The following is a 25,919-nucleotide window of genomic DNA, read 5'->3' as shown; positions in this document are numbered from 1 at the left end:
CCTGAATTCCTTCTAATTCTTTACTTGAATTGTAATAGCTCAGCAGATTTGATTAACAATTCACAGCCTCAAGCAACAGTCAAATGTACTCTATTGATACATCATAATTGAGACATTACGTCACGTTAAATATTTTTTCATTTCATAACATCATTCCCAAGGTTGTGGTTTGTCAAATCTTTAACTTGACTTGTTCATCTGTGAGAAATATTCAGTTTTAAGACCTTAATCTGTTTATTTATTACAGTGTTGAGTTGTACTTAGTAAGATGGAAGGCTGAGCTCATTAAATGTATTCTGTTAGCAGTATTCACTTGACAGAAGGAAAAAACCCTCTCACTGCTGATTTCTCGTACTGCAAACGTGTCTGTTAGGATGCTGAAAGTAGGACTACTGATGGTTTATGCTTTTTTTCGTGCTACCAGTTCTCTCTCTTCTTAGTTGATGATCTCACTACCTGATCTTCTGCCATTATCCTCTAAACTCCAAAACACATTTCACACTGCTTTTCACATCCTAGACCAGAGATGATTCTTACATAGCACCACAGACCACTTACATGCCATCCACTTTTGACCGCCAGACGGAGGTGGCCTGTTCTTCTTCGGTCTTATGTCCCAGTCAGGCTGCTCATGATATGAAAGGGCGCTCAGGAGCAAAATGCGAAGCTACTATCGTAATAATAGTAAGGACTATACAGATGTCATTAAAACAACATAACACCTCACCACGAACAGCAGTGCGACCGTCTGAGCCGCATGTGCTTTTCTCTCTCCCTTTCCTCCACTCTGAAGTCCTGCTGGGGCTACTGAGGTGGCACAGGAGAGAAGACCAAAGAGAAGCAGCGGCAGAGGCCAAATCATTGGGAAAGAGACTGACGGAAATTGACAGAGCCAAAGAGACTCACTGGCAGACTGCAGCGATTGAAAATAAGACTGATTTAGAGGGAGCTTTACAGGCAGTGAGAGATCCTGGAAGAGAGATCGATCAGTACTTAAGACTATACGGGAACAGACAAAAATCACTCCTGTCCTATCCTTATACAACCTTCACTATTTTTGTTTGTTAGAGCCCCCACAATATGTACCCTTGTATTTAACCTTGAATCCAGTATTGTACCATGGCTTTTGTTCTATGCTAGACCCTTTTCATTGATATCAGGATGTTGTCACATAAAGAATTCCAACCAAAGCTGTTGATTTTTTTTCTTTGCAGGATCTCATGGTAGGCGATGAGGCAAGTAAATTGCGATCCATGTTAGAGGTGAACTACCCTATGGAAAATGGCATTGTTCGCAACTGGGATGACATGAAACACCTCTGGGACTACACATTTGGACCTGAAAAGTTGAATATTGACACCAAGAATTGTAAAATCCTGCTCACAGAGCCTCCAATGAACCCGACCAAAAATCGCGAAAAGATTGTAGAGGTTTGTTACAAATGGAACAGAATATCTGTTGTGACCTTCAACACAATGTTGAGAATTTCTACTGCCGATGTGTTCATTAATCTTTGGTGGCATTTTGGGGTTTATGATGAGCTTAGGAATACAGAACATAACCTATCGAAGTCGTTGGCATGTACCCGAAAAAGCATACAACGCTGTCATTTTTTTAATACTTGTATATGTAATTATCCTTTTATGTTTTTTTAGTGTTGTCTTGAGTATTTTTCCCAGCTAAGGTTGTTCCACGTTATGTAGAATATTGTTTTATCTGTGCAGCTTAGTATTGTTTTAACTGTGATGCATTGTTACGTAAATGCCTTTTCTTGATGCTGGCCTTTTAAGAAAGGGGTTTTGTGTGTGATCACTGATAAAGTAGTATGAAAAGCGAAATGGAGGGTTTGTCACCTGTAGAGGTTGTGTAGAGGGACACGAGGAATGGCTTCACAAGGGTCACCTCAGACACTGCCAGAGAAGTGGGCCAGAAATTAACAACTTGGATATGATGATTGGGTTAGTGGTTAGGTGGATTTTGCAGTCCCAAAGCATGAATGAAGCAAATGGATTATAAGAAGTTTGGAATGAGAAATGATTTGGTGGGCATAGGTATTGAATATTAACAGATTGGGGAGGACCCTGATGTTGCATGGTTTGTGGAGATGATTTTGTAAATGGAAATAGAGAATAATTTTAAATTGGTCACTGCATCTGTTATGAGCTAATTCTTGCATGTGGCGAGTATCAGCATTTTGAATGAAGCATGAGGAGGTTGGTGTCACTGATAATTGGGCTAAAAGGACAACAGGAGGGTTGATTGTTTTAAGGGCATATGGGTATGGGACATTTGTAGAGCAGAAACCAGGTTGGATATCCATGAGGAGGGGGGAGGCTGAGAACAAATATTGGAGGTCTTTCTGTGGGAGAGTGAGATAGTTGAACACTATGGAGGACACTGTACAGTTAGTTATATGGCTTTTAATTTCGGGTTAAAGCATGTAGCAAAGCCATCAGATAAATGATACTGGGTGATGGCTTGTGGGTGGGATTAGTAAGAGGCCCAGGGTTCAAAGATTGTAACTCTTTTTGGAACAATGGAATGTTGTCATTGTCTGGAAAATTCAGAACTGGCTTTACTATGGGAGGAAGTGAGCATTTAAAGGTAAAACCTATTGGAATCTAGGGGTGGGCGACTTTCTCTGTGTAAGTGAGTTGGCAGTTTGGTCCTGAAGTGTTTTATGGTGAAAGAGTTGCTGGATAACCAGTGTGACCAACATGTACATATGATTCTAAGGTTTTCATTAGGCATGGCTTCTTAATTCCAGTGGTGCTGCTCTCAGCAGTTGCTCCAATGGAGTTTTGAGAAACGCAGCACCATTGTGGATCTCTTTACTTCACATGAATATTTCAGCTACTGAAAAAGCAAACCTCTGTGTGAAAGCAGGGGGAAAATGAGGACATATGGGACTTTGGACTGAAATTACCAATTCCCCATGTAATTCCTCATTTTTTTAGTGGGCCATATTTTCCCCACCCCTGGGGTTACAGGTATCCTGGTATAGATAAATCTAGAGTTGTGAAATTCACTTGTAGCGAACAATGTTTGTGGAAAGTGCAGAAAGAGTAAGAATCATTGAATGCCCAACAACCTTCATAAGGCCACACATGATAACTGGCACTCACCAGGAGGGGCCATGGCTACACAACCGAGGGAGAGGCCCTGTGCATTAACTGGTCTGGTCTTTAAATGTTATGCTGCAAACAAGTTTTATTAAAACTCTTTCTATTAAGCTTTTGCTGTTGCAAACCATATACACAATACTAGTGTTAATTAACAGATTAACACGCCTCCAGTATGCGCCCCAGTCTCTTTCTCAGCATTGGGAATCTAGACAAGCACAGACGCCTCCTTATAAGAGCCATAATAGTACTCTTGAAGAATCTCTCACCACTGTATCTCCCCCTAGAAAAGTCTCTCTGTCCTCCCCAACATCCTCTCCCCAACCCTCACATCTATGGACAACATCTTAACTCATGAAGAGAGAAATGCATGTCTGGGGCTACAAAAATGAAATATTGACAGAAATTAATAGTTATCAACCTTTTATTCATTGTAAGAGCTTCAACTGTTAAAAAATGTACTACATGACCAGAATGCACTGAGAGAGCTAGTAAGTTGTACGTTCCATTTGAAACCCACAGCTGGCCACTATAGGTTAGAACCAGTTCTGTTTTTGAATGCTGCCACATGGAGGTTGTGTTTCATTTATTGACCAGTATATGGCTGCAGCGATGGAGATGAATGGTTCATTGTGAGAAGTCTTGGGAGATATTTTTTGAAGTCAGTACAAGTTTGTCTTGCTCTTGGTAAAAGTATAAAGAGTCAGGCATACATTAGTGAGGGATATAGGATCGTGCATGATGAGAGGATTGGTACTAGTCACAAGGATAAAGAAGGATGTTTGAGATGGGGATTCAGTGGGCAAAGAAAAGGGAAGTTGAACATGAGAGGAGAGGGTTTAATGTCAGTGCACTCAGAGAATGACTTGGTGATAGTGTGGTCCAAGATAAGTGCTGCAAGTTCGAGGCGGAGACGTGATTTCCAGTGTCTACTTGAAACTCACAAAGAAGTAAGAGTGTTGGATTTCTGCGTCCAGACAAGGATGGCATTGTAGGTAGCGAAAATGATTGCTTGTGGTTGGTTGAGGAGCATTATATAAATGGGAGGGGGTCATAGATCCAAGCATTGAGTGATTTATGCAGATGAGCAGGTGGCAAAGTCTAGGTGGAGTCGGATGTAGTCAGAAGAAGATCAATGACAAGGCATCTCTCTCTGTCCTGAAGTAGTGAATTAGTTGTTGAATAATTAGGATGCATCGGCGTGCCAAAGCGATGAAGTCAGATGGGAGGAGAGGGAACCAGATTGAATCACTGTATTCATTTTTATGTGTGAATTTATTGGTATGCTTAAAACGTGAACCTAGCATGAGAACAATGGCTTGCTGTCTTATTGCAGATTTATCTGGCATTCCATAGGATGTGGAGAAGAGTTGAGAGTGAGAATATTCAATTGTTCATGAGAATGTTTTGAGCAAGGAAAGGCCGTGCAGTATTAAATCTGCAGGTAGGTGGCAGCTTGGTGTGGACAGACCGTATGGTTTGTACCTCAGAGGGGGTACAGAGAGCTGCAACAGTTTGCAGGCAAGGGCAGTTATTTTGGTTAAGAGGAAGGATAGGACATGGAGGAGACAGTATGTGAAAGGGTGGCTTAAGTAAAGGTTGATAATGGTGGAAAATTAAGCCTACTCTAACTGAGCTACTTGGAAGATTAGACATCAGTCTTCTAGGATATAGAAAGTGGACCAGTGTCAATTGCAGGCTTCATTCAAGCTGCCAACTGTAGGAGACAGAACAGCAGATCCCTGCAGTTGGAGCACACGTTTTGCATGTACCATAATTGGCAAATTGTCCTAAGCCCAATTCAACTGTCAACGTTTGCTTTTACTGCGCAAGGCGCTCTGAGCAACTACTCTATTTCTTTACTTTATTTTTCCATATTTCTCATACTAAAATTGTGCCAGCTGAACATTGATACTGCTTTTGCTATGTGTGTGTCAAGTGAGTGTAGAGTAGAGAAGTGAGTGGTGTCTTGAACAGTTAACCTACCGCACCAAAGTGCTGCAGATTGCACTAGGACAGCAACATTTCCATGAAATCACAAACATCTGAAAGAAACACGTTAGTTAGATTCCTCACCTTAGAATATCCCCAGGCGTCAGGCAGGATCCGGAATTTTTTTTCGTCAGCAATACCCTTGCGCGTCGCTAGGCGACGTCTGCGGCTCCGCGTCTGCTGACGGCGTCGTGATCGCTGGGATGACGTCGTCAGAGTACTTGGACGCCGTCCTCACGCGCTGACTTCAGATCTTCTTTTTTCCGCGCCATTAAGCGTCGATCCAGGAAGAGCATACCCTTTTAGTCATTTTTTGACTAAACTTTTTTGAACTCTTTTGGTTCCATTTCCAATCGACCTCGACTCTGGTGCCGGTAGGGATGCCTGGCTTCAAACCTTGTGGCGCCTGTCACCGACTGATGTCGGTCACGGATCACCACCGACGGTGCCTCTATTGCCTTGGGGCAGACCACGATGCCGAGTTGTGCCTCAACTGCCGGGCCTTGACTTCGAAGGCTAGGCGGGAGCGGTCCCGCAAGCTGCTCGAGATCCGGCAGTCGGCTCCGCGCCGCTCACGGTCCCAGTCGAGGAGGAGGTCGAGGGACCGGTCGCGGAGCCGCACCCATCACCGCTCGTCGGGGTCTAAGTCCTCGCATTCAGGTAAGTCGAGGCACAGTAAGAAGTCGAAGAAGCGACATCTCTCTTCCGACTCCCCTCGCCGGTCGCGCGACTCAGCTGAGGGTTCGGGTGGCACCACCCGCGCGGCTCCGTCAGAGCTGCAGGAGTCCCGTCCGAACCGCAGGAGTCCCATCCGACCCCATACCCTCCGGTCCCTGGGTCTGACGCGACTCCGGCGGAGACAGGGATTTCCTCGTGGCCATGAGGAGCCTGGCTTCGGCGTCGCCGCCTGCGGCCGCACCTTCGTACCCAGCGGGCTCGACTGGGAGGACTAGCGAGCCGGCGGCTCCGGCGTCGACTCCGGTCCTGACGCCGCTGGATCCCGGTCGACCTTACGACCCTCCGCCAGCGCCGTCCCCTCCGGTGCCGCCCCCGGCGCCGCCTTCGGACGACGCCGTTTCCCGGTTTAGTCCCGGTCCGGGCCCGGCGTCGGAGCGGCGCCGTATCCGACGCCGATGGCTGACAGGTTCATCTTCCGCCCGGCTCCGGCACTTCCACCTGTATACCAGGAGTTGGATAATGGTGACGACTGGGAGGGGTCTGAGGACCCTCTGGCACGGCAGTGCCAGTTATCTCAGGACTGGGCAGACGAACTGGGGGATGCCAGTGGTCTTGATACCTCCCCTGACACTGGCTTCATCTCTCCTCCATCCATGGCTACGGAGGAAGGTGCTACGTTTTCTGTGGTGCTGTGCAAGGCGGCCGAAGCCCTTGGGCTGGAACAGCCGGCTGTGGCCGTGAGGACTAATCTCCTCACTGAAGTGCTTCAACCGCCAGCAAGCTCCCCGGAGCCTCTGCTGCAGTTCAATGAAGCACTGTCTGTCTGACGTTCTGAAGGGCACCTGGTCCAAGCCCTCCACAGTTCCTCCTGTGGACCGGAACGTGGCCCGGCGCCACCGCCCTGCACCGGGCGACCCCAGTTTTCTGTCTATGCACCCCACGCCCGAGAGTCTGGTTATCTAGGCCTCTGCCTCTCAGACCTCCTTCCTGTCCGCTCCCCCGGATCGGGAATCCAAAAGGTTGAAACAGTTTGGGAAGAAACTGTTCTCCTCCCTTAGTTTGGGGTTGTGGGGTTGCGGTCTATCAACACCGCGTGCCTTTTGGACCGTTACTCCCACTCCCTGTGGGACACGGTGGAGGACGTGCTGCCCCAGTCTCCGGAGGAGGCCCGGACACGGCTCGCCCAGGCTCTTGCCGAGGGGCGGGATGCGGCACGGCATGCAATCCGATGTGGACTGGACACAACGGACTCGCTAGGCAGGGCAATGGCGACCATGGTGGCGATTCGTCGTCACGCCTGGCTGAGGTCCACGAGTTTCTCCGAAGATGTCCACACCACCCTCATGGACATGCCCGTCGATGGCAGTCGCCTTTTTGGTGACAAAGCGGATAGTGCGCTGGAGCGCTTTAAGGACTCCAGGGCTACGGCCAAGTCCTTGGGCCTCTCGGCCCCGCGTCTGCATACTTCCGCTTTTTGCCCCTTTCGTGGCCAAGGAAGGGGTACCCCCTCACGTCTGTCTAGCCACAGGCTGCAGAGCCAGCCTCAACGCGGACGTGAATTCCGCTGAGGCGGAGCAGGGGGACAACGAGCCAGTCCGTCCACATCTACCCCGGCAGCATCCGCCTCAAAGCCCTACTTGTCCGTGCTTTCAGGCCCATTCCACGCCAGTGGGAGGCAGAGTTCGCCATCACCTTCTCCACTGGCGTACCATCACATCGGACAGGTGGGTGCTGCAAATCGTCCGAAGGGGCTACTCCCTCCCCTTCGAGGCGACCCCTCCAGCCATGCCAGCGCAGTACCACCGCATGTCGGGGGATCACTTGCAACTTCTGCAGGAGGAAGTTACGGCCCTCTTGGCCAAGAGGGCCATCAAGCGTGTTCTTTGCCCAGAAGTAGGTCGGGGTTGTTACTCCCACTACTTTCTGGTTCCCAAGAAGGGCAGAGGAGGCCTACGCCCTATCTTGGACCTCAGGAGCGTCAACGCCTTCCTCCGGAAGGAGAAGTTCAAGATGCTCACCTTGGCTCAGGTTCTGGCTGCCCTAGACCCTGGAGACTGGATGGTAGCGTTGGACTTGCAGGATGCTTATTTCCACATCCACGTCCTGCCGGCCCACCGGCGTTACCTGCGGTTCACGGTAGGCCACGAGCGCTTTCAGTTTACCGTGCTCCCCTTCGGCCTCACCAGTGCCCCTCGGGTGTTCACGAAAGTGAGTGGCGGTGGTCGCAGCTCACCTGCGCAGATTAGGGGTTCCAGTCTTCCCCTATCTGGACGACTGGTTGTTGAAGGCGGGCTCGCCCCTGGCAGTCGTCTCCCACCTCCAGACTACAGCCGACCTCCTGCATTTGCTGGGGTTCTCCATCAATGTGCCAAAGTCGCATCTGAGTCCCTCCCAGAAGCTCCTCTTCATCGGAGCGGTTCTGGACTCGGTGCAGTTCCGGGTCTATCCTCCGGAGCGGCGGGTCCGGGATATTCAGGCTCTGACTCCAATCTTTCGGCCTCTATCCCGGTTTTCGGTCAGGTTGGTGCTGCGGCTTCTGGGTCTGATGGCCTCCTGCATCCTGCTGGTACATCACCCCAGGTGGCGGATGCGGGCTCTGCAGTGGGACCTAAAGTTTCAGTTGGCCCAGCATCGGGGCAACCTGTCCGACCATGTCTTGATCTCGGAGGGTACTGCAAGACAGTTGCAGTGGTGGCTCACGGACCGCGATTGGGTCAGAGGCAGATTCCTCTCCCTTCCCCAACCGAAGCACACGGTAGTGACGGATGCGTCCCTCCTGGGATGGGGGGGGGCCACATGGGAGAGGCGGCGATCAGAGGCCTGGCTCCATATCAACCTATTGGAGCTGCGGGCGATCCGGCTTGCACTGAAGGCATTCCTTCCCTCTGTTCGGGGAAAAGTAGTGCAGGTGTTCACGGACAACACCACCGCCATGTGGTATTGCAACAAACAGGGCGGGGTGGGGTCGTGGACACTTTGTCAGGAGGCTCTGCACCTCTGGACATGGCTGGAACATCAGGGCATCACCCTGGTGGTTCAACACCTGGTGGGCTCTCTGAACGCCAGGGCGGAAGAACTCGGCTGCCGGTGCATGATGGATCACGAATGGCGTCTGAACTCGGACGTAGTGCAAGGCCTCTTTCAGCAGTGGGGAGAGCCTTGGTTAGATCTATTCGCCACCGAAGAGAACGCGCAGTTCTGCGCGTTGGAGTTTCCAAGGCGGCACTCGCTCTGAGGCGCTTTTCGCCGCGAGTGGAGTTGCGGTCTGTTGTACGCCTTTCCGTCTATACCACTTCTGCTCAGAGTGCTGAAGAAGATCAGGCGCGACCGGGCCCAAGTCATCCATGTGGCTCCGGATTGGGCATGAAGATACTGGTATCCCGAGCTACTCAGTCTATCGATCGATCCCCCGATACGACTGCCTCTTCAGGAGGACCTTCTGTCGCAGCAGCAGGGGACAGTCCTCCACCCGAACCTGTCCAGCCTCCACCTCCATGCGTGGAGATTGAGCGGCGGCAGTTGATGCCATTTGACTTGCCTCCTGAAGTCTGTAATGTTGTTCCGGCAGCCAGGCGTCCCACCACAAAATCGGTATACGCCTGCAGGTGGAACAAATTTGTGGCATGGTGCACAGCAAAGGCTGCGGATCCCCTTTCCGCCCCTCTTTCTGAGGTTCTCCTCTTTCTTCTTTACCTGGCCCAGCAGGGCTCTGCTCTGGGCACCCTCAAGGGATACCTTTCGGCTATTTCTGCTTTCCTACGGCTTCCTGATCAGCCTTCTCTTTTTAAATCCCCTGTTGTTTCTCGATTCTTTAAGGGCATTACTCACATGTTTCCTCCTGTCCCTTTCGTAATGCCTCAGTGGCATTTAAATCTAGTATTGACCTATCTGATGTGCGCTCCCTTTGAGCCACTTCATAATTGTCCTCTTCGTCTTCTGACTCTTAAGACTGCTTTCCTGGTTGCCATCACCTCTGCTAGAAGGGTGAGTGAGCTCCAGGCTCTCTCTTCTAAGCCTCCTTTCCTTTCTGTCCATCCGGACAAAGTTGTTCTCAGGACTCGTCCTTCCTTTCTCCCTAAGGTGGTGACTGCCTTTCACATCGGCCAGTCTGTTACACTGCCCACCTTCTTTCCGCCTTCCTCGAAAGAGGAAGAGAGGCTCCACCGTCTGGACCCAAAACGGGTGCTGTCCTTTTATCTGGACCGCACCAAACAGTTCCGGGTGGACGACCAACTCTTTGTTAGCTACGTGGGCGCTAAGAAGGGGCGGGCGGTGCGCAAGCGAACCATCTCTCGGTGGGTCGTTTTGTGTATCCAGGCCTGTTATTCCTTAGCTAAAAAGGAACCTCCTGTAGGGCTGAGGGCCCATTCCACTCGGGCCACAGCGGCGACCACTGCCCTGGGCCGGGGAGTCCCCTTGCAGGACATTTGTCAGGCAGCAACGTGGGCCTTGCTGCACATGTTTGCCAAACACTATTGCCTGGACAGCCAAGTCCGGAGAGATGGCTTCTTTGGCCGTTCTGTTCTCCAGGACTTTCTGGTGTGATCTTGGTTCACAGACCCACCGGGGTTGGTATTGCTGGAGTATCTATTCTAAGGTGAGGAATCTAACTAACGTGTTTCTTTCAGATGAACAAGTTACTTACCTTCGGTAACGATATATCTGTAAGAAACATTAGTTAGTTAGATTCCTCACCGCCCACCTATCCTCCCCGTTCTGCGAACCGATATCTAGGGTTGAGGTCATCCCTTTTTGGCACCAGTGTCGGTCTCTTGCATGGCTCTGCGTTCCTGGCACGGAAAGCTATGTACAAGAACTGACGTCAGCGCGTAAGGGCGGCGTCTAAGTACTCCGACATCATCCCGGCGATCACGACGCCGACGATGGACGCGGAGCCGCAGGCGACGCGCCAGGGTATTGCTGACGAAAAATCTTTCTTGATCCAGCCTGACGCCTGGGGATATTCTAAGGTGAGGAATCTAATTAACTAATGTTTCTTACAGATATATCGTTACCGAAGGTAAGTAACTTGTTCAACAGTCTGCTTCCAGTTATCTTAGCTGCGCAATTCTCTTTCCAAACGTTTTGTTTGCCATCTAGGTTCCATTCTTGTCACACCTTTGTGATTATAATGCCTTTCTCAACATCACACTCAACTGTGGAATCTCTTGAGAAGCAGTTCCCAAGCTGCTGTTCATCACATCAAATCACAGAAACAAATAAACCAGATAATCCAAACCTTGACTGACAACAAGTGTTACTTGATGCCATTGTATGATTTTTATTGCATGTGGCATCATCAAAAAGGTTGGGTTGGTAAATTCACTGGCCCATCCAGCAGAGAAATTGTCCATCTTTAGTGGACACCATGCACCGTAATTTTGATTAGGATTAGGGGTATGTGGAATTTGACAGAGTTTGATTCTGCAAAATTACATGCGGGCAGAGTGGGCATATGGTGCTATTTTCATTGCGCAAAATGCACCCTTGCGTCCAAAAATGGTACGAGGAAGCATTTTGCGCTAAGAAAACAGTGCAGCCAAACACCACTTGGTACCCTTACTTACTCTGCAGTGATTATACTGCAGAGTATGAAAGGGCACTGCTGTGAGTGGTATGTAGTGTTTCTAAACTTTAGAAACACCTGCTTATCACTCTGCATTAATTTGATCCCCGTCTCATATTCCACCCACGACAGGACAAATTTCTTCAGACCATGTCTCAATTTTGATGCAGGAGGTCCGCCTCCTCAGGCAAGCGTGCCATCCAAAGGATGCTGGACTCCAAGAAGGGCGAGGAATGCTAATCTCAATATTGCTTGTGTCGAAAAAGGCTGAGGCCTCAGGCCCACTTTAGACCTCTGGCCATTGAATGCTTTTCTGAGGAAAAACATGTTCAGAATGTTCACTGTGGTGCGGACCTTCTCTTCTCTGGATCCTTAGACTTGCAAAACTCATTTTCATATACTGGTCCTGCGGTCTCGCAGACTTAACATGTGGTTCTTAGTGGCGTCAGCACACTTTTAGTTTGCCCTTCTGCCCTTCAGTCTTACCTCGGCCTCTCTGGTGTTCACAAAAGTGATGGCAGTGATCACTGCTCATCTTCTGAGTTTGAGATACGCATGTTCCCACACCTTGATGACTGACTCCTCAAGGCTGGTTTATTGCTTTCACTCACGGACCACCTCCACTTGACAACCGCCCTTTTGATTTTTATTAGATTTTACATCATGGAGTTGAACTCCCAACTGAACCTTAAGCAGAGGATTTCCTTCAACCTGGAGTGATGTTGTAACCCTTTCCGCAGTGAGCCTGTGACATCCAGAATATGATCCTAATGTTTCGGGATCAGAACTGGGTCTCATTGAGGGTGATCCTGTAGTTTCCCGGGCTTCTAGCCTTGTGCATCCTTCTTGTTCTGTGCGTCTGGTTTCAGTAAGCCCTGCATCAGGGTAGCCTGTTCCGAATCTTCAGCAGGAAACTAGACAGGATCTGTTGTGGTGTCAGACAGACACTAGCCTGACTTGTGGCAGACCGTTTCCCCTTCCCCAACCAGAAATCAGTTGTGACAGACATGTCTGTCCTAGGGGAGCCATTTGGTTGAGGTGGGGATCGGACGTGTCTGGCCAAGCCCCAGCTCCTTATCAGTCTAGGTTTGTGCGATCAGCCTGACGCTGAAAGCCTTCTTCCCAGCCCTCAAAGGGATTCTGGTAGGTCCTCATGGACTACACAAACCGCCATGCGGTATTGTAACAAGCAGAGGATCCTAGATCTTGTGCCTGGAGGCTATGCTCCTTTGAAGGTGGCTTGACCAGTGGCTGATGATGTTCCTGGTGACCAAACACTTGGCAGGGTTCCTGAATGCCACAGCAGGTGTGGGCTAGCGTACCACAAATGACATTTTTATCCCAATTTGGAACATAGCACTTTTGAGCAGTGACGCATGCTATGGTTATATTTATTTGCCACTGCAGAGAGTGTACAGTGTTAACACAACTGTGCAGTTTCCTTTAGAAATATCACTGAGAAACTAATTATCCCTGTGATGGGACAAGGTCATTTTGTATGCATTCTCGTCCCTGCCTTTTCTGCAGTGAATTCTGAGGAAATTTGGGACAGATTGGGCGACGGTCATCCAAGTAGCCCTGGACTGGGCCAGTGACGGGTAGTACCCGGATATCTTGAGCTGTAGCACTTGTCCTCTGATCCGGCTACCACTTCAGGAGAACCAGCTGTCTCAGCAACAGGGGATGATTCTGTACTCAAATCACCATGCCCTACACCTTCATGCATGAAGAGTGAGAAGTGGCAGCTGAGCTCTTTAGTCTTGCCACCTGAGGTAGTGTATTTCATCCATGCAGCAAAATGCCCTTCAATTAAATGCATTTTCCTGGGAGAAGTTTGTGGTCTAGAGTAGGATCCGTCATCTTGATACTCTCCGGGATTAGCTTTCTGATATGTTGCTGTTTTATTCTTTTGTTCGCCCTGCATGACCTTGCAGTGGACAAGTTTACGGGCCAGCGATTTCGGCATTTTTATGTTCAGATCAGCCTTCTATTTTCAAATCACCTATTTTGATGCATTTCATGAAAGGCCTAATTCACATGTTTATCTCAAAACTATTTGTTATGCCACTATAGAGCCTTATTTTGTCCTTCATATGAACACAATTGAGCATCGTGAATACTTCTGCACAGTGTGAGTAAACTGCAGGGTCGGTCTGTGCAGCCACCCTACACCACTTTCTTCCCAGACCAATTAGTGCTGAGGAATCAGGCTCACTTCCTACTAAAGGTGGTATTGTCCTTCCATGTCGGACAATCGAACACCCTAACAACCTTTAATAACAAAAGACATGGGTTTTTGCATTCAAGATCTGCACATCCACAAACACAGTAAGAGACACAAAAGCATGTATGTTTTCAATTTCGCATATAGAGGTGCTACCACGGTGTCAACAATACCCACCCATCAGGGTATAAACAACCTTGGGACGAATCCTAAGGCAACATACAAAGTCAAAATACACCTGAGCACACCCAAGGAGAATCACTATAATCCAAAGGTTTGGTCAAAACCTAGGCAACGTGAACAGTAGTCCATTATTAAAATGTCCTTTTTCGCAATCGTATATAAAGAAGTTTCCCAATCGGGTCCTGTTGCAGATTTTTTTAATCATCAAACAACAACGCAGAGCAGCAACAGCCGACGCGCGTTTCGCCCACTGGGCTTTTTCAAGGCTGCAGGAAAATACATATAAAACAATAATTGTACAATAATCGAATATGATCCGTGGATGTCACCACAATGTTTAAACACATAGGGATGCCCTTAGATACAACAATTCAAATGTGAAAATAAATATCAATATCCATTGTATCATTCTGTCATTAGTTACGTTTCCCATGTCCCTATACAAGTCCGGTTTAGAACTCACAGACGGGGGAAACACAACTCCAACCTTCTAGTGAGATGATTTAAACAGGAAAACACATGATGATTAACCCATGAATATAAATAAAGCATTATTCATGTTACGAACAAAGAGTCATCATCCTGGTTACATTATAAAATGCAGCACAATATATGTGATTAGCCCATCGTCATGAGTGGATCTAGAATACTCTTTTTTTTTTTTAATTTCAAATCATTTTTATTGAAATAACAATGACAATACAATAACTCTTCCGTTCAAAAAAGTTCAGATCAGTCTATGACCAACAAATACAAAACAGAAAATAAATAACAAATGACAAATGAAATAGAATAACTATAAAGCAAATCACCTCCCGCTTGCATCATCTCAACGTGTGGGTGCGGCGCACCGGGGCTCAAGAGGGTGAACCCTGCTGTACGCTCAACCAACCCCGCTCAGAGAGACCAACCCACAGTATAATATTTCAAGGTGGCTCATAATGAAAGGAGGATACGTCCAATGATTTCCAAAGCCTTCTATTGGAAGGGCTCTAAGTAGAAGCTTGTAGAGCCGGATTATTGGAACCTCTCAGGAAAGATAACCACTCCTGACAGATTTTGAAGCTCACCTCATTCGCATTTTTCCATTTGCAAAGTACTACTTTACATGCCATTGTGAGCATTAAGTCCAAAAGCTGACGATCTTGAGCAGTTGATATTTGTGGATCCAGTGCCCCTAGAATAACGTATACAAAGTCCTGAACAGGCCTTATCTTGAACACGTGATAAATGCAGTCTAATATTTTCCCCCAGTAATCCCCCAATGAAGGACAATTAAATAGCATGTGTGCAAGATCACCAGAGTCTGATTGACAGTTCCAACAAACAGGGGACTCCCTTAATTTACATTTGAAAAGCTTGTCCGGCGTCCAGAATGCCCTGTTGAGCAGCATATATTTCGTTTGGAAGAGGATGGGCGAGACCTTGTGTGTAAGGGCCAACTTATGTATCACATCCCAATCAAAAGTAAGACCTGTTCGATTTGGCTCGGCCTCCCAGTTTGATTCCACCCTTTTATGATTTGTTGTGGGTAAAGGCAATAATAGTTTATACACCTTCGAGACAAAGTGGCCAGCATGCACAAGACGTGGGATATGAGTTATTAACCATGGGGTATAAGGAGAGAAGTTACACGCGGTTAGCATCGCTTTGATTTTTAAGGAATCACAAAAGTCCATCGGGGTGAGATCATACCTTTGTTGCAGGGTCGAGAACGGCAGTGGATCCTTATCATACAGGTCCCTCACCAAATTAATGCCCTTCTTGGACCAAGACTCCCCGACTAGCCTACTACCATTATATTTGAGATGGGAATTCCTCCACAGGGACATAAACGATGACCTAGCGAATGTCAACTTTGTTTTATGTGTTTGATCGAGTCTAAGCAACGCCCGTCTAGTATTTAGCATGATATATTTGGAGTGTGGTAGATGTGACAGGTCCATCGTAAGAAGAGCCTCTAACGGCGCTTGATCTACCAGCGCCTTCTCAATGTTAACCCATAGCGGTGTATAGTCAGGAGATTTTATCAACCACTGAGCACCTTGTTTGCAAAGAAACGCTGTCTGATAGTTCCTGAAGGAGGGGAGACCCAGGCCGCCTTTATCTTTTGCTAATTGCAGCTTTTTCATTGAGACTCTGGCTTTCTTGCCCTGCCACAGAAAACTTCCAAACAGCTGATCCACTTTGGTAATAAAATTATTCGAAAACGTCATAGGGAGCATGCTGGCCAGATAGTTGACCAACGGAGTTGACATCGTTTTGAGCGTCTCCGCTCTACCCCACCAGGAAAGAAACTTTGGAGACCAGCCCTCCAGCAATGTAGAAATCTTTTTAAGGGTCAAGTCTTCATTTACTCGCAGCGTAGAAATCAAATCCTTGTCAAAGTCTAGCCCCAGATATTTAAAGCACCGAGGTTGCCAAGTAAGACCGGAGTCCCCGATGATCCCCTTATCCCCAACATTGTTCAGAAGCTTGACCTCCGTTTTGTCCTTATTGAGTTTATATCCAGAGACTCTGGAGAAGTCCTCAATATCAGACATGAGTGCAGGTATGGCCTCATCCGCTCTTTCTGACACAATAAGTACATCGTCCGCGTATGCAGTTAATTTAACAATGCAGTCTCCAAATGGCACACCAGCTATCTTAGGGTCATTCCTTATATGATATAAGAACGGTTCAATTGCCAACAAGAACAAGGAGGGAGACGGGGGACATCCCTGTCGCGTGCCTTGCTTTAAACAAGAGGGGGAGGAAAAGGATCCACCCGCCCTGACTCTTGCCGAAGGACAACAGTATAGAGACATTACTAGTCTTGTAAATGATTCCCCAAGGTTGAATTTAGATAAGACTGCTTTAAGGAAGGACCAATCAACCTTATCAAATGCTTTTTCAGCATCTAGAGTTATTGCTGCAGTGGGCGTACCTAGGAGTTTCGCTTTTTCTAAGACGTGCGCCAAAATTCTTGTATTGTCACTGGACAGCCGATTTTTAAGGAAGCCTGCTTGGGATGGGTGGATCAACTGGAGAAGAACCCTCTGGAGGCGAGCAGAGAGTATCATAGCCAAAAGCTTGCAGTCTATGTTAATCAGCGAAATCGGCCTATAGTTTTTCGGTAACGACGGGTCTTTCCCATCTTTAGGAAGTACAGCAATTATTGCTTCTGCCAGTGTACCTCTGACCTCGCCAGATTTATTAATGTCTTGAAATAAGTGTAGATGGGGTTCGACCAAAAGGGAGGGAAAGGTTTTATAAAATTTTGCCGTAAAACCATCAGGGCCTGGTGCTTTCCCTATCTTAAGATTTTTAATTGCAGTCTCTATCTCTAGAGCAGTAATTGGATTATTGAGACCGACCTGGTCCTCAGCAGAAAGCTGTGGAAGATCGCACTCGTCTAAGTACTCCTTAATCCTGGATTCCTCAACCGCCCTATTCTTTGCATAAAGGTCTTCGTAAAATACTCTGAACACCTCTGTTATTCTGTCTGGGTCGGAATGCGAGGATCCTAATGCATCTTTAACGACACTAATAGAGTTCTTCTGGACCTTGAACTTCAAGTACTAGGCTAGGGACCTGTCTGCCTTATTAGACTCGCAGAGCTTAAACCTCCTACCCTTATCAAGCCAGACTCCCGCTCTCTCGCTAACTATTTTATTATATTCATATTTCTTATTTGCCAACGCAGCAAGAGACATATCATCCCTATCTTTTAAATGTCTAATCTCTAGGTTCACAATATCGGCCTCCAAGGCCTCCAACTTTGCATTATAATTTTTGTTCATCGCTGACCTAATTTTGATACACACTCCCCTTATGGTACTTTTCAAGGCATCCCACCTAACAAGATCGGACGTGTCCCCCTTTTTAGGTCGAGGACGTCCGGTCTGCCGAAAGGCAGAACCGGAAGTCGGAGATTTAATGACTTGGAGAAGAGGGGCTTGAACCAGCCCCTCTTCTCCCCTGTTCTCCATTGGCTGGCCTCTTGAATGCTGGCCAGCCATTGGAGAAGAGGTCAGTCATTCAGATTAGGCCCCGTCCTTTTCGGATCGGGGGGGCGTGTTTTTTGCAAGAAGTCTCAAGGAGGAGACAACAGCAAAACACGCCCCCGAATCCGAAAAGGACGCTGCGTTTCTCCGAGGCATTTCTGCTCTGCCTCGGAGAAAGGCGGTGGTGTCTTTTATGTGTGGGACCTTCACTCTGGAACAAACTCGCTTTGGAGTGAAGGTACATTTCGTCTACCTCCCCCTCCCCTTAGATCCCGAGGAAACTGAAAACATTGGGTTTTAAGCAAGAGTGATGTTACTTCTCAGCTACATCCCATTGGAGGCGCAGAGCGCCTGGACGCTCCTTGGAGTAACAGAGCGCTTTAAGAAATGCCTTTTACATTACAAAAAGCAACAACTGTTGTCTGTGCGGTATGGCTCGTGCTGAGACCCAGGCTGGTAGAGTTAGATAAGAAACCGGGGGTTACATTCTTGTGGGCGGGGCAAGGCGTTAAACTTCACCACCTTCCTAAAGTTTGACTTTTTTATTGGCTTTTTGTGAAGGTTAAAACGTCATTGCGGTTATGTGAACCCTAAGCACCATGTCAGTGGAAGCCTGGTCTTCGACTGACTCTGCCCCATCCCTTTTGCCTTTCACAGAACATGTACCCATTGCCCTGTTTCCAGCCTCTGCCCCTTTATCACGCACTCTCTGCCTCCAGCCCCCGGGTAACAGCAGCTCCCGGACTCTATACGGCCCTGCCTTGCATCTAGATTAACCTTATATACATCCCCATAAACCCTATATGCATACCCCACTTTGAGCGTTCCCTGTCGTGGCGGCCGCTGAGGAACCCCTCCCCAATGTTTAATCTAAAACGAGCATCACTCACCGACGCCACCTCTGAATGAACCAGGCGCTAGGGAGAAGCGCTTCAGCTCAAAGCGCATTGAATGAACCAGGCGCTAGGGAGAAGCGCTTCAGCTCAAAGCGCATTGAATGAACCAGTCATTAATTGTTTGACTTTTGTATTTAGGGCGGGGGAAATTAGGGTGTTTGTGTGGAGGGTGATGAGGTGGAGGGAGGGGGGGGTCGCTAGCACCCACTACACTAATCAGAACTTTTAATATCAGGGTTACATTAAAGGCTCTGCTCGTGTATATGGGATATAAAAAACGCTCGTGATTACTTGTCAGGCCTTTGGCGTTTGTTTGGCCGCTAAAATCCGGATTTAATGATCATTTTCTTATTTGAGTGACATTATAAAATATTGGCAGCTCCCAAAAGGGTGAGATTCACGCGTTTTTAATCCCGGTCCCGGCTGGTGAAAATGTCAGTGTTCTGTAACTTTCATGTGTAAATCTTAATTAATGAGGTGGCAGTGGGCGTGGGAGGGGCTTGCAGCCCCAGAGTAAGAGGTGGGGGGTGGGGAGGACTGCCCATTGTCCCCTCAAATCCCTCTTACTCGGGCACTGATCTGACTTCAAAGCCTCGGGTGGAGGGGAGCGTGCTTCATGCGTCTTTTAATAAAGAGATTTTGTGAGCCGAGGGTCACACCTGACGTCTGTCCGCATCCAAGCAAGTGCCTTCTAATGAGGGTCCACTGGAGGTTAATCCGCCTTCAGGGGTCACTGGCTGTCCCGGTCCTTCCCCCTCTCTTAGGCTGTCTAATTTGTGACTCGGAGCAGGGCTTGCACAGCCACCATTCCACGGGATGTGACGCCACAAGTCTCCCTTAACCCTAAGGTCAGGTCAGAGAGGCTTGGCCGCGCGCCATGGAGTGCCCACGCGCTACGGGCTGGGATTATGGCCCCGAACATTTGTTTCTGTTCAGTAAAGAGATGGGCGGCAGGGCCCCCCTACGTTGTCCATCACGTAAAAGACACATTTGGACATTTATAAGCGCTTGACGTATTATTTCGCCCGAACCCCAGACACTTGTGTATCATCAACCTTACACCATTTCACTCCTATCAGTCGAAATATTCTGAACAAGCATTTACAATGCAATGGTCTCGGCATTGGTAAAGTTAGAGCTATTGGCATTGCTTATGACAATTTTTTTGTTTGTTTTTAAAACATTTAAAGAAACGGCATTGTCATGAGCAATGCCAATAGCTCTAACTTTAACAATGCCGAGACCGTTGCATTGTAAATGCTTGTTGTTAATCTGAAGATAGGAAGAGATCGCATCATGTATTGTGGACCGGTGTTTATCACTGTTTAGGATTTCATCATTCAGACGCCAGGATGTCTGACGAGAGGAAGGTTTAACATTAGCAATTGATAAGGAGATGCAAGAATGATCTGACACTACACGGGGTTCTATGGTAGTGGACTCTAATCTAGGGACGCCGTTCTGTGTTATGAGGATATAATCAATCCGGGAATACGAGTCATGGGGCGCAGAGTAAAAAGTATAATCTCTCCCAGTGGGATTCTGGAGCCTCCATGTATCCACCAATTGGAAGCGTTGACACAAGTTAAGAAAAGCTTTATGTGATTTATTTGATTTGAAGGGACAGCGTGAGTCTCTATCTAAAGTTGCATCCATCGGAAGATTGAAATCCCCCGCTAAGACGTGCACCGCATTGTCCGGAATAGTTTCAAGGTGCTTATTCAGATCGTTCCAAAAATTCAGATCACTAGTGTTGGGGGCATATATGTTAGTAACATAAAACTCTGTGTTCGAGGCATGTGGGCTGCTGAATTCATATCTGTGCATAGATCGCCGCCTAGTGTTGGGTCCGGATGTTTGCACGTTGTTGTCCTGGAAGAGTCTTCGAAGTATCCTTGGATAGGTGACTCCTCCCCTGGACTACAGTGCGCATGGGCATCCTCTCCATCCTCAGATTGTTTTTTTCCGCCATTGGGTTCGGATGTGCTATCTTAGCTCAAGTTAGGAAAATATTTGGTCGAGGCCAAAAGGCCTTTAGTTCGCGTTGGTACTGTTTATCGATCGGGTTTCGATAGAATTTTGTTAGTTTACTAACTTTCAGCACCGACTTCTTTCGCATTTACCTGTCCATCGACTACTTCGACGATGGAATCCAGGACGCCATTCAAAAGGTGTCCGGTATGCAATGCGAAGTACCCACACATCGACGTCCATCCGGTGTGCAACAAATGCCTTTCGCCGGACCACGACGAATCGACATGCATGGCCTGTGCCCGGTTCCGTTCCAAGAAGACTCTAAGGAACCGAAGAGCGGCGAGACTCGAGGCGCAGCACGCGGCACCGGCCCCAACAGACATCTTCGACGAGGCCGACGTCGAGGAATTAGAAGTCATACCCCCCAGTCCCGTTTCCGAACACGACCCCGGATCGGACGAGGGCGACGAGTCATTCTTCCACAGAGGTGAAGACGACACCGAGGTAGGAGACGACGAGGAGGCCTTAGGGGCCGAAGAGAGTAGCTCCAATGATGAACAAGGCCTACCTGTTCAAACCGAAGAAACACCAGCGCCACAGCCTTTGGCTCCGGTCGAGGGATCGCCTTCGGGCCTTACCCGAGACCCATCCCGTAGTTCTTCGGCCCCGCCCTCGGGCCCGGCCTCGGACGTTCAGCGGCAGCCATTGCTGCATAAGCCAGCTGGTTTCCCTACCACGAAACCGAAACCGAAAGCTGTTCCGGTTCATACGAAACCGAAACTGAAAGTGGCGCTGGTCGGATCGAGGCCTTCCACGCCTTCGACGCCAGCGCAACGCGTCGGCACCGACCGCACCAAGAGGGACTTCGGTGCCGAACTGGAATCGGGCGACATCGGAGTCGACAAACGGAAAAAGGCCATCGGCACCGAGAAACCTACTCGGCTACCGACGCCAACTACACCGAGGGCAATACCGCCTGCTTCGCCTCGCGTCGCTCCCTCGACGACGACGAAGCCTCACGTATCGAGGACGTCGACGGTGATCTCCACACCTCGACTCGAGGACCCGCCGTCACCGAAAAAATCCACGCCCGGCTCTACTAACCTGCCCGGGGCCAAAGCCTCAAAGACGCCCCAAGTGCGGCCTGCTGCGACGCAAAGCAACAAAACCACGGCGGCCCTCAAAGACCCGTCGGGTTCCGGCCCGATCGGAGCTCCAGCAACCTCTACGGGGCCAGCCAACATTACCTTCGGCTTGCCTCCGTCAACAATCCCGAAGATGTTCCAACTCAGGACACGGGTTACCCAGACTCCGGTTCCACCGGACGAGACGTCTCCGTCACGTGTCATCGACGCCGACACTGGCAGGATGATTCTCCACGACCGAAGAATAACTTCGGAACCGCCATTGGACCCTTTCAGGATCCCACTAAAAAGGAAGCTGCCTGTGGAATCAGAACCTCTCCTTTATGAACCGTTCCATTCCTCCTACCAGGATCCACACCGGTTCTCCCCCACACGCTCCGACACGGATGCATTGGAGGACTACATGGATGACCAAGCACCCTACCATGTGGACACAGACCCTGATGACCAGCAGGACCCTGATCAAACTTGGGGCGACCCTGCAGACCCCAGTGCACCTCTCGATACACAGGACCCACAACTCTATGGGGCAAAAACATCTCCCACGGAGGATACTGCGGCGTTCAACGCTCTTATTGAACGTGCTGCAAATAACCATGGGGTACAGCTTCACTCAGATACCATCGAGGATGACTTTCTAATGGACACTTTTGCATCCTCAGAAAGACATGTAAAAACTCTGCCAATGCTGAAGGGGGTCCTCAAGCCAGCTAAGGACATTTTCAAGGAACCCACCAGGGCACGAGTGATAAACCCCAGGATTGATAAAAAATACAGATCAGCACCTGGGGATCCTACTTACATCAAAGGACAATTGCCACTCGACTCCATCGTCGTAGCGAATGCTCGCAAGAGGGCACACTCGCAAACGACAGGTGACGCTCCTCCCCCGGACAAAGAGTCCAAGGTGCTAGAGACCTCCGGCAAGCGGGTTGCCGCCCAGGCTGCCAACATATGGCGCATAGCCAACACTCAAGCGCTCCTCGCTCGCTACGATAGAGCGCACTATGACACCTTGGAGCAACTACTCCAACATCTCCCTGACCAGTTCAAAGAAGGTGCAGAAATTCTTATCAGAGAGGGACAGCTACTCACAAATGCTTCCATCAAATGTGCACTAGATGCTGCAGACACGGCTGCCAGGGCCATAAACACAAGCGTCATGCTGCGACGACATGCCTGGCTACGAATCTCAGGATTCAAGCCTGAGGTACAAAACAACATACTGAACCAGCCCGTCAACCCCGACTATTTATTCGGCCCAGAGGTTGACACCACCCTCGAAAAGATAAAAAAGGACACGGACACTGCAAAGTCCATGGGCGCCCTCCAAACTCAGTCCTTTCGGAGCGGCTCCTTTCGTCGCCCCGGAAACAAAGGGGCAGGTAGAGGACAGGGGTCACAACAGACGTATAACAAAGGCAATACACAGACCACCTACGATAAAAACACCCGAGGTGGATATCGTGGCTCCAGTACAAAGGGCAGAGGACGTGGCTACGGCAACACCAGGTCCTCCCCCAAGAACAAGCAGTGACGCCCTCTCCCTTCCTCCCGACCACACAACACCTGTCGGGGGAAGACTACAAAGGTTCCTGTCCACGTGGAACTCCATCACCACGGACAGGTGGGTCAAAGATATTGTAAAATACGGTTACTGTCTGGAGTTAACCTCCACTCCACCCACAATACCACCAAGAAACCGTCCTATGTCCTCAGAGCACTTAACGCTCTTACAGCAAGAGGTGCAAAGTATGCTTTTAAAAGGCGCCATAGAGGTCGTACCCGTCCACGAGCAGGGTACGGGGGTTTACTCCCTCTACTTTTTAATTCCAAAGAAGGACGGGTCGCTCAGGCCTATATTAGACCTGAGACCCCTGAACCAGTACATTCTTTCAGAGCACTTTCACATGCTCACCCTACAGCAAGTCCTTCCGCTTCTCAAGCAGGGAGACTTCCTAGCCTCACTGGACCTCAAGGATGCGTACTTTCACATACCCATCCACCCCTCACACAAAAAATACCTCAGGTTCACTGTTCAGGGGCAGCACTATCAGTTCAAAGTCCTTCCCTTCGGCGTGACAACAGCGCCCAGGGTTTTCACGAAGTGCCTAGCTACGGTGGCAGCACACTTACGGAGGCAGCATATACACGTCTACCCCTACCTAGACGACTGGCTCGTTCAAGCGAAGTCAGCCCAGCAATGTGCAAGCCACATGTCCCGCACCATTCACCTTCTTCACAGTCTGGGATTCTCACTAAATTACCCAAAGTCCCATCTCCAGCCCGCACACGTACAACAGTACCTAGGTGCGACTATAGACACTCTGGCGGCCACAGCTCAGCCAAATTTAGTGAGGATCAACAGCATACAACTGCTGATCTCCAAGTTCAAACCCAATCACTCGCTTCCAGCGCGAGTGTTTATGCAGTTGATAGGCATGATGGCCTCCTGCATCTTCATAGTCCCGCACGCAAGGTTACATATGCGCCCACTTCAGGAGTGCCTAGCACGTCAGTGGAATCAGGCTCAAGGACAGTTGAAAGACCTAGTGTTGGTGAGCGGTCGGGCATACAACTCTCTGCATTGGTGGAATCCACAAAACCTTTGCAAGGGCCGACCGTTCCAAGAGCCTGTTCCACAAATAGTACTGACAGCGGACGCGTCTCTCCAGGGATGGGGAGCTCATGTACTCCACTACACAGTGCAGGGACTATGGACTACACAACAAAAGAAGATGCACATCAACCTTCTGGAACTGATGGCAATCTTCCTGGCCATGAAGGCATTCAAAGTACACCTGTGCAACAAAGTCGTATTGATCCGGACGGACAACATGACTGCCATGTACTACATACAGAAGCAGGGAGGAACACACTCTCCACAGTTGTCTCATCTGGCTCAGAGCATGTGGAAGTGGGCCATTCAAAGGAACATGTTCCTCATGGCGGAACACCTCCCTGGCAAGGACAACCAGATGGCGGATCTGCTCAGCAGACACAGCCAACAGATGCACGAGTGGGAGTTACACCCATCAGTACTCCAACCGTACTTCCAGCAGTGGGGTCATCCAGAGATAGACCTATTCGCGACAAGCGAAAACGCAAAATGCCAAAGCTTCGCCGCCAGATTCCCACATCCGCAGTCGCAGGGCAATGCGATATGGATGAACTGGTCCGGCAGATTTGCGTACGCTTTTCCCCCAGCGCCGTTGATACCGCTGGTAGCTCGCAAACTACGACAACACTCCCTGACACTCGTCCTAGTTGCTCCCACGTGGGCACGCCAGCCGTGGTACACCACCTTCCTCGAACTTTCCGTGGTGCCGCATCAAAGGCTGCGGATCAAACCCGCGCATTTGACGCAGAACCATGGAGAGGTTCAGCATCCAGATCCGCAACAGCTGAACCTGGCGATCTGGCTCCTGAAGTCCTAGAGTTTGGCTATCTCAACCTGCCACCTGACTGTATGGACATCATCAAGGAGGCCAGGAGACCCACTACCAGGGCTTGCTATGCAGCCAAATGGAAAAGGTTCGTCATTTATTGCGGTAATAATGACATCAACCCGCTGGACGCATCCCTCCACAACATCATCTGTTACCTCTTACACCTATACCGATGCAATCTGGCGTACACCTCTATACGTGTCCATTTGACCGCAATATCAGCCTATCTGCAAACCAGGCAGCACCTCTCTCTATTCAGAGTGCCTGCCATCAAAGCATTCTTGGAAGGGCTCAAACGAGTCATTCCACCTAGTCACCCACCGGCCCCAATGTGGAACCTCAACTTGGTCCTCACACGCCTGATGGGTCCACCCTTTGAACCTCTACACTCTTGCGAGATTCAATTCCTTACCTGGAAAGTGGCCTTCCTAGTAGCGATCACTTCCCTCAGAAGAGTTAGTGAACTCCAGGCACTAACCGTTCAAGAGCCATTTATTCAGGTTCACGCCAACAGGGTCGTACTACGTACCAACCCCAAATTCATGCCCAAGGTAATATCGCAGTTCCACATGAATCAGACTATTGAACTGCCCGTTTTCTTCCAAAACCCACAAACTGTTGCAGAAAGGGCACTACATACACTAGATGTACGGAGGGCCCTCATGTACTACATCGACAGGACTAAACCATTCAGGAAGACAAAA

The 25,919-nt window shown here is 49.1% G+C and overlaps 1 protein-coding gene across 1 annotated transcript in view; it reads left to right on the top strand.

The window, feature by feature from the left end:
- The window catches only part of ACTR2 (actin related protein 2), a 245,375-nt gene that overhangs the window by 80,118 nt on the left and 139,338 nt on the right, over positions 1-25,919 (top strand). The window contains exon 3 of the mRNA XM_085612519.1: positions 1,215-1,430. Within this exon, the coding sequence (XP_085468645.1) occupies positions 1,215-1,430 (216 nt within the window). The remainder of the gene's footprint in view (positions 1-1,214; positions 1,431-25,919) is intronic.

Source organism: Triturus cristatus, chromosome 6 (genome assembly GCF_964204655.1).
Source record: "Triturus cristatus chromosome 6, aTriCri1.1, whole genome shotgun sequence".
Taxonomy (NCBI): Eukaryota; Metazoa; Chordata; class Amphibia; order Caudata; family Salamandridae; genus Triturus; species Triturus cristatus.
Note: the sequence above shows the minus strand (reverse complement) of the source record. Positions and strands in the feature narration are given on the sequence as shown.